The sequence below is a fragment of the Carya illinoinensis genome, chromosome 2, assembly GCF_018687715.1.
Source record: "Carya illinoinensis cultivar Pawnee chromosome 2, C.illinoinensisPawnee_v1, whole genome shotgun sequence".
Lineage (NCBI taxonomy): Eukaryota > Viridiplantae > Streptophyta > Magnoliopsida > Fagales > Juglandaceae > Carya > Carya illinoinensis.
The window spans coordinates 34,910,320-34,921,758 of NC_056753.1; the positions used below are offsets into that span (position 1 = coordinate 34,910,320).

General features: G+C 35.7%; 2 protein-coding genes across 3 annotated transcripts; both read left to right on the forward strand.

Annotated features, from left to right (window-relative positions):
- The first annotated feature begins 615 nt into the window (after positions 1-615).
- On the forward strand, positions 616-3,656 carry LOC122301301 (aquaporin PIP2-7-like). Of its 2 annotated transcripts, none has more exons than XM_043112539.1 (4): positions 616-1,195; positions 1,721-2,016; positions 3,061-3,201; positions 3,330-3,656. In XM_043112539.1, exons 1-4 carry the CDS (start codon positions 886-888, stop codon positions 3,351-3,353), a joined length of 771 nt encoding a protein of 256 aa, XP_042968473.1. In that variant the 5' UTR covers positions 616-885; the 3' UTR covers positions 3,354-3,656. The 2 variants fall into 2 exon arrangements, with proteins under 2 accessions (XP_042968473.1, XP_042968472.1); XM_043112538.1 differs by having other exon boundaries at positions 626-1,195; positions 3,287-3,656.
- Positions 3,657-8,427: 4,771 nt separating this feature from the next.
- LOC122301302 (caffeoylshikimate esterase-like) lies at positions 8,428-9,651 on the forward strand. Its single transcript, XM_043112540.1, has one exon. It carries the CDS (start codon positions 8,557-8,559, stop codon positions 9,544-9,546), a length of 990 nt encoding a protein of 329 aa, XP_042968474.1. The 5' UTR covers positions 8,428-8,556; the 3' UTR covers positions 9,547-9,651.
- Positions 9,652-11,439: the final 1,788 nt, after the last annotated feature.

Below are 11,439 nucleotides of genomic sequence, written 5' to 3' on the forward strand. Positions count from 1 at the left end.
GAATCTTATATATTTTAAAACAATAAATATCATTTAACTTAAAATAAATCAAATATTCACGTTATAATAATATTTTTAGAACTAAAAAATAATATTAATATTTTTAAAGTCTAAACATATTTGTAGAAAATAAAAATACAATAGAAGTTGATTGCCGTGAAAGAAGAAGGAAAGAAAGAGACCTTAAAGACTACACTCATGAGATTCTTAATTTTTTTCCTAATGCGTAACATATGTCCTTATAGAAGTGAACGGGGATAAAGAAAAAATGGAAACATAACAACTCAATGATACACAATAAATTAAAATAATTAAAAATAAATTATATTACCATATATATTAAAATATTCTATAATATAGTAATATTATAATAATATTAATTACCCAATTATCATCACAGAGATATATATATATTTTAAACATAATGAGTGCGACGCTGAATTGTAATATCTGTTACGTAATTATCAAAGGAAAAGAAGGCAACGTGAGTGCGATGCAGAAGAGATGGCAGTAAATGCAAAGAAGGGAGCAGAGAAGTGCGGTAAGTGGGGGGTGGCGTGGTAAGCAAGGTGGGGTCGATGAATAAGGCGAAAGAAATCAAAAGAAAGTGGCTGTAGTCGGTCTCAAACCGCAGTAACTAAATCGTTAATCTCCCAGCCTGTTTAAGCTAAAAAAAGTCATTGGATTGTCCCTCTCTAGTCTCTACCCTTATTTCATGATCTTCCGTTATATAACCCACCACCAATCCCACTTATTTTCCACACCCAAAGCTCCCTCGCAAAGCGCAAAGCCTCTCCCATCTTTAGCGTCTCTAGCTACTAGCCGCTCTCTAGCTCTTTGCTTGTAATCTTTCTTTCTCTTTGCGCGTGCATTCTCTTAAGCTTCATGGCTAAGGACGTGCAGGTGGCAGAGCATGGCTCTTACTCGGCCAAAGACTACCACGACCCACCTCCGGCACCACTCTTCGATGCGGTGGAGCTCGGCAAGTGGTCCTTCTACAGGGCTCTGATAGCGGAGTTCATAGCTACTTTGCTCTTTCTATATATTACGGTGCTGACGGTGATGGGGTACAGGAGCCAGACTGACCCCGACAAGCCCGGTACCAACGCCTGTGATGGGGTTGGGATTTCTGGGATTGCTTGGGCTTTCGGTGGCATGATTTTTGTTCTTGTTTACTGTACGGCTGGGATCTCAGGTGTGGCTTTTCTTTCTTCCGTTACTTTTTTTTTTTTTTTTTTGAGTTTTTGTTTACTTGTATAAAGACATGTTGTAGCTTTTATATATGTAAAAGAGTTCATGATGATGCACTAGTTTCTGGTAGGGTTTTTTGCTTGGGCAATTGTTTCAGGTAGAGTGTTCTTTCTATGCTTCTTTCGTCCGGTGCTCATGTTTTCATTTTCTAGCATGGAAAACGTTTTCAGCTTCCAAGTCTCAAATAACGTGTGTGGTACTCTATAGGTGCATATATATATATATATATATATGCTCTTTGCATATATAACTTTTTTTTTTTTAATTTTAATTCTCTCAGCATTTAACTATGGCATATATAAACTTGCTTCAAGGATTAAAAAAAAAAAAAATTTCTATTAGAGGGGCCAACAACACATGTAGTAGAGTCACGAATATTTCAGAAACAAGTACAGCAAGTATCAAATCTCTTCATGAAGAAAACTTGAGATAATCTCAACTTCGTTAATGTTCTTGGGTACGTACGCAGGTGGTCACATTAACCCGGCGGTGACGTTCGGGTTGTTCTTGGCTCGGAAGGTATCGCTGGTGCGGGCGGTGATGTACATGGTGGCTCAGTGCTTGGGAGCCATAAGTGGCGTAGGGCTGGTCAAGGCTTTTAATAAGGCCCATTTCAACAAGTATGGTGGCGGCACAAACACCCTCGCCACTGGCTACAGCAAAGGCACTGGGTTGGGCGCCGAGATCATTGGTACCTTCGTGCTTGTCTACACCGTCTTCTCCGCCACTGATCCCAAGCGGAATGCTCGAGATTCCCATGTTCCGGTATGCACATATAATGCACCCTTATTTATATTAAAGTTCTCCCGTTAGAAAAATGAGAATTCCCCTTTTTAGTTTTAACTAGAAATCATGCCTAAAATTGCCTGTGTATCGTGTTGACGATGTTCATGTAAACGCAAGATTATTTTTATTTTCTCTGGGTAATTATACGAACCCTAAGAAAATAGGCTGGTAATGTTTCAAAACAAGGGGTTTTTACAACCAACTTCCACAAAATTAAACATATTTTTCAAAACTTTTTAAATAAAATCTAAATAAAATCTTGCATCTCTCCTAAGTCCCGCAGTAATTTTTACAGCCTTGGTAAAGTCGCCCTCATGAGGTGCCCTTTTAAGCTCCATAAATAAATCGGGAAAATAAAGTGGACAATAGGGATCTGGATTCTGGATTCAGGTGCATGCTTTTAACCCGGCTAGCGGTCCCGATCTATGTATGTGTACATGTTGTGTAAATAAATGAATGGTCCCCCGGTTCTGTAACCTTTCCAAGAAGGCAAGAAGGGGTTTTCCCTGTTCATTGCGTCATTATACGCTTCGTCGTTTTCTCCCTATGAACAGTAGGCAAGTGGTTTTGGAGCCACTTACGTAGCACCGTGGTGGTGGTGGGTCCTTCTATATAGGAAGGGCTGGGATCCGAAACATTAATGGGAAATGTCGTCGATGGTGTATTTCTCCGAGGATGCTGTCGTTTATCCCTGCCAGGCTGCCATCTATGAGTCTGCAGCTTCATAAACTCAGTTATTTCTTTTTCGAAGAAAGAAATCCAAACTTAATTAATTATGAATTCAAGGCTTTTTGGATGAGAATGGGTCCCAATTAATTGTGAGTTGTCAAATCCGCTTTTGGTTGGAGAGTTGGCTAATCTATTGGCCCCTTTTCACAAGGTAATCAAATAAAGAATAAATTACCAAGCTCCTTTACCGTTGTAGTTTTTGGGTGCCAGTAACCATAGGATACACGCTTCTTTAACAACAATAATATTGGATTATGGTTGACTTGGTCAAGTTCCTGAACTGAATTTGAACAGGTTTTGGCACCACTCCCAATTGGGTTTGCGGTGTTCATGGTTCACTTGGCCACCATTCCAATCACTGGCACTGGCATCAACCCTGCAAGGAGTCTCGGACCAGCTGTTATCTACAACAAGGACGAGGCCTGGGATGATCAAGTTAGTATATTTTCCATTCACTACTCATTTTTAGCATCCAAAAAAAACAGTTGTATCTTAATATTCTTTTCATTTTCTCCTGAAGTGGATTTTTTGGGTTGGACCCTTCGTTGGTGCCGCCATCGCAGCTTTCTACCACCAATTCATATTGAGAGCAGGTGCTGCTAAAGCTCTTGCGTCATTCAGGAGCAACCCAATTGTATGATTTCAGAAGGGCCTCAACCGATTTCTTCCTTGTTCCTGGTTTTGCTGGGAATGAGATTGGAAGAAGGATCTGGTATTTTAGGAATAATGGGGAGTGCTAAGCTTGTGTGCGTAGGTTTCTGTAGCTCTCTTAATTTCCTTTTTTCAGGGGGGGGGATGGGGATTTTGAAACTGTGGGTAAAGTATCTTAAAGAGAAGGAAACTTCTTATTGTATTCTACTTGTTCTAATGCCAACTTGCCTTTGAAATTTCGTCGGTCTTTTTTTCTACATACCCTAGCAAACTTTGTTTTTCACGTTGGTTAGAGCACTCTCAATAGTTTCTTTATCCTAAATACATTACCAAAATTTATTTTTTCAATTTTATATACTGACCTTTACAATATCTTATATATTAACTTATCAATTTTTTCTTTATATCATTTAAATATTATACTTTTTAATATTTTTTTATTCATTTCAAATATTTTCTCTAACTATTAATAATATTTTTGTATCTTTTGATATTTGCAATATCTCCCCGTAACTGACAGTAAGTTTCCAGTTGAAATGCTCTGATTAAAACATGTGCCCAAGATTTCAACTTCTTACTTAAGAATGAAACAAGATTAAATACAAGAGAAAAACCAGTTGATATTATTTTTTAAAAAGCTAAGTTACAGCAGCTTTACATTATACAAATAGTAGACATACATGCGAAATAGAAAAATGGCAGCGGGAGAATACAATACATACACTGACAATGAGTCTCATAACAAATATACAAATGCATACAAATGGAGACAAGATCAAGAATTAGACCATTCACAAATCTGCCCACTTTGCAATCGTTGTCTCCCTTTGGGTTGAACAGCAGAATCAATCTTGAAAGGAAGTGAAGATGACGTGTGAAATGTATTGGGGCTGAAACGAAATAATCTTTCCACGGAGAAGGAAGAAGTAGAAAGTATAAATAGAAAAAATAAAATAAAAAATTTATACATTTATCTACTGTGTCTTCTAAATGTAGAGGTGTTATTGTAGTAAACTCAATAATAGTACATAATTTATTATATACGTATTTTGACCTATCACCTTTAAATTTTACACAAAGTTAAGTTTTAGAAAGTCGGTTGAGAGTGCTTATGCTTTTAAGGAAAGTTTGAGCAAGTCGTCAGTCTTTAATGTCTAAATCAGTTCCTAGTGGATAGAGGAGGAATAATGGAGTATGGTAAAAGATATCTCTTTGATTGGTCATAAAGTTAGAGTATGTGATGTTGAAGTACCAATGATCTTTTGCCAATTCGGAAGAAAATCCAGAAAAAAGTTCCGAGTCTTGCCAAACTAAGTTGTCCGTTTGCAAGTGAAGAGGGATTTACAATTTCACACCATGACAAAAGGAAAGTTCTTGAGAGCGTTTTTTGCATTGATGTTTGGGATAGCACTCATCTAGTAGTACAATGGATTTGGTTTACGGGCGGAAATAGTAAAGGGTTCAAAAAAATCAAAATTTGGTCAATATTTGATTAGGAAGCATAAAAAAAGAATTGTAGTAGACTCAACTAAACTGTATTAATTTTAACTGTTAAAACATTATATTGGCATAAAAAATTCCCTTTCCCATGTCTTCATTAGTGTTTTGCATGCTGTGCGTGATAGTTCATCTGCATATGAATGGTAGGTTGGTTGTTTTTACAAGTTTCCTTTTGCTTAATGGCACATGCTTCCAACTCCTATCTAATTTACTCAGAGTGGTGCTAGCTACTATAATTTTGACTTTGAAAGTCTTTTAATACTTATGACAGGTTTGACAAGTGGGATAAGATACAAAATTCTCATTTCATCTCATCTCATTATTACTATTTTTTAAAATTTTTACATAAAATATAATAAATAATTTAATTTTTTTAAATTCAAAAAAATTAATAATAATAAATAATATTTTAAACTTTCATCTAAAATAAAGAATTCTCATCTGATGCATATTTTTAGGTTCATTCCATTGCATCTTTTGGTACTACTTTGTTGTGCTAAAGTAACATTGTGATAGATGAAATTGTCAAAATCAATATTTTAATAAAATAGTAATAGATTTGTTGAGTCAATTATTTGATGGTATTGAAGAGTGACTAACTAAATTTATAAAAATGAATTTTTCGGTCAAATTTGAGCCAAATTTTATTAAGCCCACAGTCTTAGCATTAGTAGTGAATCTACAAAGCTATATTTTGACTAAAGTTTAATTAGGTTGCATAAAAGCTCCCCATAATGGACTCAACAAACATACAATATTTTTAACTTTGATAATTTTCATTGGCCAAATGCCCAAGTTGATGGTCAAATATTATTTTAGCATAAAAAATTTATCTTTCCCGCATGCTATTCGGTCATATTTGTCTACACCATCCAATTGCTGGTATTCTCTTGAGGATAACCATCCATTTTACTTTTTCTTTATATGTATGAGGAAGTGGACCAATTTTATCCTTTATTAAATGTCTCATCCAAGCAAATTTGAAAAAATGTATAAGCAAAATATATGACCATTGTAAATATTAAAAAAGAAAAACCGTTAGAAAATTTTATCCATTGAAATAATACGAACATAATTTTTTAATGACGAATAAATATTCAAATTACAATTAGAATTAAAATAAATGAAGATGTCAAAATCAATATTTTAATAGAATAATAGTAGATTTAGAGAGTTTGTTATTTGGTATTATTGAAAAGTGGCTAACTAAATTTATAAAAGTAATTTTCCTTATCAAATTTTGACTAAACTTTATTAAACTCACTACTACTACTCTTAGATAATATCAGTTTGTTCTTGAGTTTGGGATTAATGGTCCTAATCGTGTGTTTGAGCTAGAGTGCTTCATTAGGGAAGCAATAAATATGTTTCTAGTAGCCTCCATTTCTTTCCCTTTCTGGCGAATGAGAATGATTATAAAACCAAAAAATAGAGTGGTCTAACAACCCATCTTAACTTAATCAATTTGTTAAGAGTAATTCTATATACAATTGTGAAGTACATAAACTTTATGTAATCGTTTAAAAAAAAAAAACTAGAATCTACTATTAAAAAATTAATTAATTTTTTTAATGTAGATCTCAAATTTTATTTACTTTTTTTCAAAACGATTATGTGATAATTATACAATTCATAATTATAAATATATTTTCTCATTATATTATAATAGAACGAGCGAATGAGGATGGAATAGAACAATCCCCACGAGGATGATAAGGAACCACCCTGAAAATAATATGACAGGATCAAAACCGGGCTTGGAGTCCAAAATGGCTCAGTAGGGTAGGATTTCGCGCATGATTCCTTCCTACAAATAGCACAGCTTCAGTGGGAAGGTTAGGTGTCGAATTGCTACATGAAGGCCTTATCTTGTTAAGTCGCTCGGAAAATAGCTTCTTGGGTCTGCTTTTGCCCCCGCTTTCTTTCAAGAGGAAATAACATTTGGGCTATACAATAGAAAGTGGCCCATAAACCTCCACCGAGACAGCTTTTGAGATGAGAAGTAGCCCATAAATTATACAGAAAGCAAGCTTTACTACTACTAGTCTTTTGTGTCGCGTGTTTTAAGCCAATGTTTTGTGTTCCTCCGTCGGCGTAAAATCCAGCTCTTCCCTTGCCTTTCTACTTATTCACGCAGAAATGGGAGTTGGAGAATCAGACTCATATACAGATAGATATTGACGGTAGAATATGTTCAGCATCAGGACTCGAATGAGTCGAGGTTGAGCTCAAAGCAGTATGCTTTTTTATGTAATCTGTTTTGTAATGTTAGGAAGAGTCGACAATAAACCTAGCTTGCCATGGCAATTGCCTTGACATATGTAACGCTGCATTTATAAATTCAGAGAAATGATTGGGATTCTAATAATGGGTCCGAACATTTATCCCGATTATTTATTTATTTTTTTACTTAGCGATTAAGTAAGTATTTTTTATTGATGTTATAAATTTTATTTTATTTTAAGAGTATTTTAAAAATAGATAAAAAAAAAACTAATTTAACACTTATCGGAATTCAAATTTAGATCTCGAGTTGGTGATTAGAAAACCACTCATAAATTTAGGACAATTTTTTGTCACGGGTTTTCTTATTTTTTATTTTTTTTCTCATATTAGATGATGGATCCTTTTTTTTTTTTTTTTAATTTTAATGTATAAATATAACACTTTCATAATTATTAAATTATTTATAAAAAATTCAAAATACTGATAGACATTGGTAGCAGATTTGAAATGATAATATAATAGGTAAAATGTTTGTTTTTTTAAAAGGAATTGTTGTTATGCACAAGTCATCCATCAAAAATAAGCCACTTATTGGCATTCACGATAAAAGCAAGAGCTGGGATGGATGGGTAGTTGGTCAGTGCCACCTGTGCCAACTGCAAAAGTGCCAACTACCCATGCCCATGCCATTAAAAAACTGCAACCTCCTACAATGCATTAAATTATAGTGTCCGATGGGTCCATCCATTACCGTACAACTAATAATCTAATATGTAGGGGGAAAACGAAATCGTGTCTATGTTGGCCCTAGATATTTATAACATGTAATGCACCTAACGAGCTAATGAAAAATAGACTCACTGCACATAACTGCATCAACTGGTCCTCCGCCTCCTTACATCAATTGCTCTTTCCTCTTTTGTTCATACTCACTGCACATTTGAGAAGAAATATTTTAAAAAATAATTATGAGATTAATTATAATAAAAATGATATCCTTATTATTCTTATTGTAGTTATAACCTATGAAACCAAAAGTCTAATTTTTATTTAATAATAATTATTTAAATTATGTCATATAAAGTTATTTATACGTATTTTTTATATATTTTATTAATATAATTGTTTAAAATAATTATTTTATATTAAAAAAATAATATTACTAATTATATTAATAAAATACCTCATAAAATATATAAAAGCAAATCTAGATAAGATTTTTATAATAAATTATATTTAAGACAGGCCAATCAATAAAAACGAAACGAAGCACGGGACCATGAGTTTGATAGGGTGGCAAACCATAAATACTTCTAACCACGTTATCATCTGATGATCTGAAACTTCTTTCTTAGGCACTGAGTTCTGTACCCATTTTTCGTCTCCGGTGCACTCTTTGGCTTAGCGAGAAGAATGGTGCACCCAGTGGCGGAGGCCAACGAGGAAAGTCCCTTCGGCTCTCTCACTCCGGACGAGTTCTACGCTCGCCACTCCGTGAGTCACGGCTCCGAGTACATCACTAACTCCAGGGGCCTCAACCTATTTACCCAGTGGTGGACCCCACTACCCCCTACCAAAATCATCGGTACCCTATGCTTCGTCCATGGCTTTACCGGCGAGTCTAGCTGGTTCCTCCAGCTAACCGCCGTTTTCTTTACCAAAGCCGGATTTGCCACCTGCGCCATCGACCACCAGGGCCACGGCTTCTCCGATGGCCTCGTTACCCACATACCCGACATCAACCCCGTCGTCGACGACTGTATCTCCTTCTTCGACGCCTTCCGTGCTCGCCATCCGCCGTCCTTGCCCTCCTTTCTTTACTCCGAGTCCCTCGGCGGTGCGATCGCCCTTCTCATCACGCTCCGCAAGGACCGCGCCTGGGACGGCCTTATTCTCAACGGAGCGATGTGCGGGATAAGCGACAAGATCAAACCGCCATGGCCGTTGGAGCACTTCCTCTCCTTGGTCGCCACTTTGGTACCCACTTGGCGCGTGGTTCCTACGCGGGGCTCTATACCCGACCTCTCCTTCAAGGAGGAGTGGAAGAGGAAGCTGGCGATGGCGAGCCCGAGGAGATCGGTGGCGAGGCCCCGCGCGGCGACGGCGCGTGAGTTGCTGAGGGTGTGCAGCGAGCTGCAGGGTAGGTTCGAGGAGGTGCAGATGCCGTTGCTGATAGTTCACGGCGGGGAAGACGTGGTATGCGACCCCGCGTGCGCGGAGGAGCTTTTCAAACGCGCCGCGAGTACGGATAAGACGCTAAAGATGTACCCTGGTATGTGGCACCAGTTGGTTGGCGAGCCTGAGGAGAACGTTGAGTTGGTTTTCGGGGACATGTTGGAATGGCTTCTGAGCCGGGCCAAACGCGCCTCCGACGCCCGCGCTGCTGCAAATGATGTGTCATAGCTTTGGTTTGCCAATTAAGGTAGTTGTCAATTTACAATGACTAAGATACTTCCTTTGTCAATTTACTCTCGTTTAAACTGAATTTAAAAGTTAATTTTGTCTTAACTTCTGCCCAGCTCAATTGCTATTTGCTCCTTTTCTATTCTATTCTACTCTGTTCATTCCACGAATTGACCATAAAGACTTTTGTTCCAAAAAAGAGAACTTTATCGTTTCTTTTCCGATCCCATACTCCACAAAGTTGAAGTCTTTGTGCGTGTAGCATCCTTCTTTTTTTCTTTTCTTTTCTTTTTTTTTAATTTTCGGGTGGGGAAGGATGGCCGATGTTGAGTTTCCATAAGAGACTCGACTATGATGTCGATTGTGCAGCATGCAATGGATAAAGCACTTGACAAAGTAAAATCCAAAGAGGGCGTGTGTTGTCGAGCGCTTCAACGAGTTATCAGTCATCAGAGTTCTGTGTGTTGGCGGTAATGCATACTTGGGTGGTGAATGTTGGATATCATCGATTTCTTACATTTTTTTTATTTTTTATTTTTTTTATTTTATATCCCAGCACCTTTTACAATTTTTAGAGACAGACGTTACAGGCAGACTTAGAGCAGTCTCAATTGTTTTTTTATCTTATTTTTTAAAATACATCATTAAATTTCATTTTTTTTTTATTTTATATATTGATTTTTACAATACATCATACATCAGCTTATCTATTTTTTTTTTATATCATTTTAATATTATATCTTTTAATATTTTATAAGAGAAAAAGTATAATAAAAGAAATCAATTTTAATAAAAAAGTACAAGAAAAGATAGAAAATAATTAAAATATATTTACATTTATGTACAATTGCTTTTACATCTAGAGACAATACTGTATACAAATGTAAAATAAAAAATAAATAAAACATCCGTTGGATGTATGTTTTAGACTATTTTTCTTTATATTTTACATAAAAATGAATTTTATAAAATATATTGTGAGTGTTCTTACTGTATGAATTGTGGGCAACACTATATAGTATTTATTGCAGAATAGCTCACATTGAAGACAATATCATTTCAAATTATTAAAATTTGATATTATCCTAATTTTGATATCTGATTTTATAATTATTAAATTAATAATTTGATTTAATATTATTTTAAACATCAAAAGATAGGAAATAAAATATAATATAAAAGAATATGGATAAGATGTAAAGAGACTTTAAGGGTCTTTTTCAATTGTTACTGAATACAATGTATATATCAGAAATAAATTGAGATAAGGTGAAGCAAGAACATGTTCAGGAGGATAGGACTTTCTAACGTAATGGGGGATGCTGAGATGGAATAATGTAAGAAAGCACAACAGAAAGTACCTCAAGTTCAGCTTATAAAATTGCTCTATAAGTTTTTCAAGATCGATAAATTTTAAGAGTTTTTATTTAGTAGTAAAGCGTATTACATAGTATAAAATTAAAGTAGCGCTTTAACAATCCACAGTCTAAATAATATATTAAGAGAGAACAAAAGAGAGATTTTTTAGTTTTTCAGATGATTACCAAGAATCAAAAGAGGGGGGCTATATATAGCCCCATACACGGCCTTTAAAGGCTAGTCTTAATCTGCCATTTATTTGGCAAAAAAACATGGCTTTAAGTCATGCGTTACAAGCAAATAACGCCTGGCTTAAAGCCACGCGTTATGCAGAGCAAATGAGGGGTCTGCCCCACGTGGGCGCCCCTCCAATTAACATCTCTCACTCGCACACAATGGGCATGACTCGATGTCAGCATCTCTCTAATGTTCTCAATCTTATTCATACAAGTAAATAGGTCGTGCGACAACCAAGCATATCTATAGAAAGGTGGGAGTACATATACTAAGTCTCTCTCAGAGAAGACTAGCATA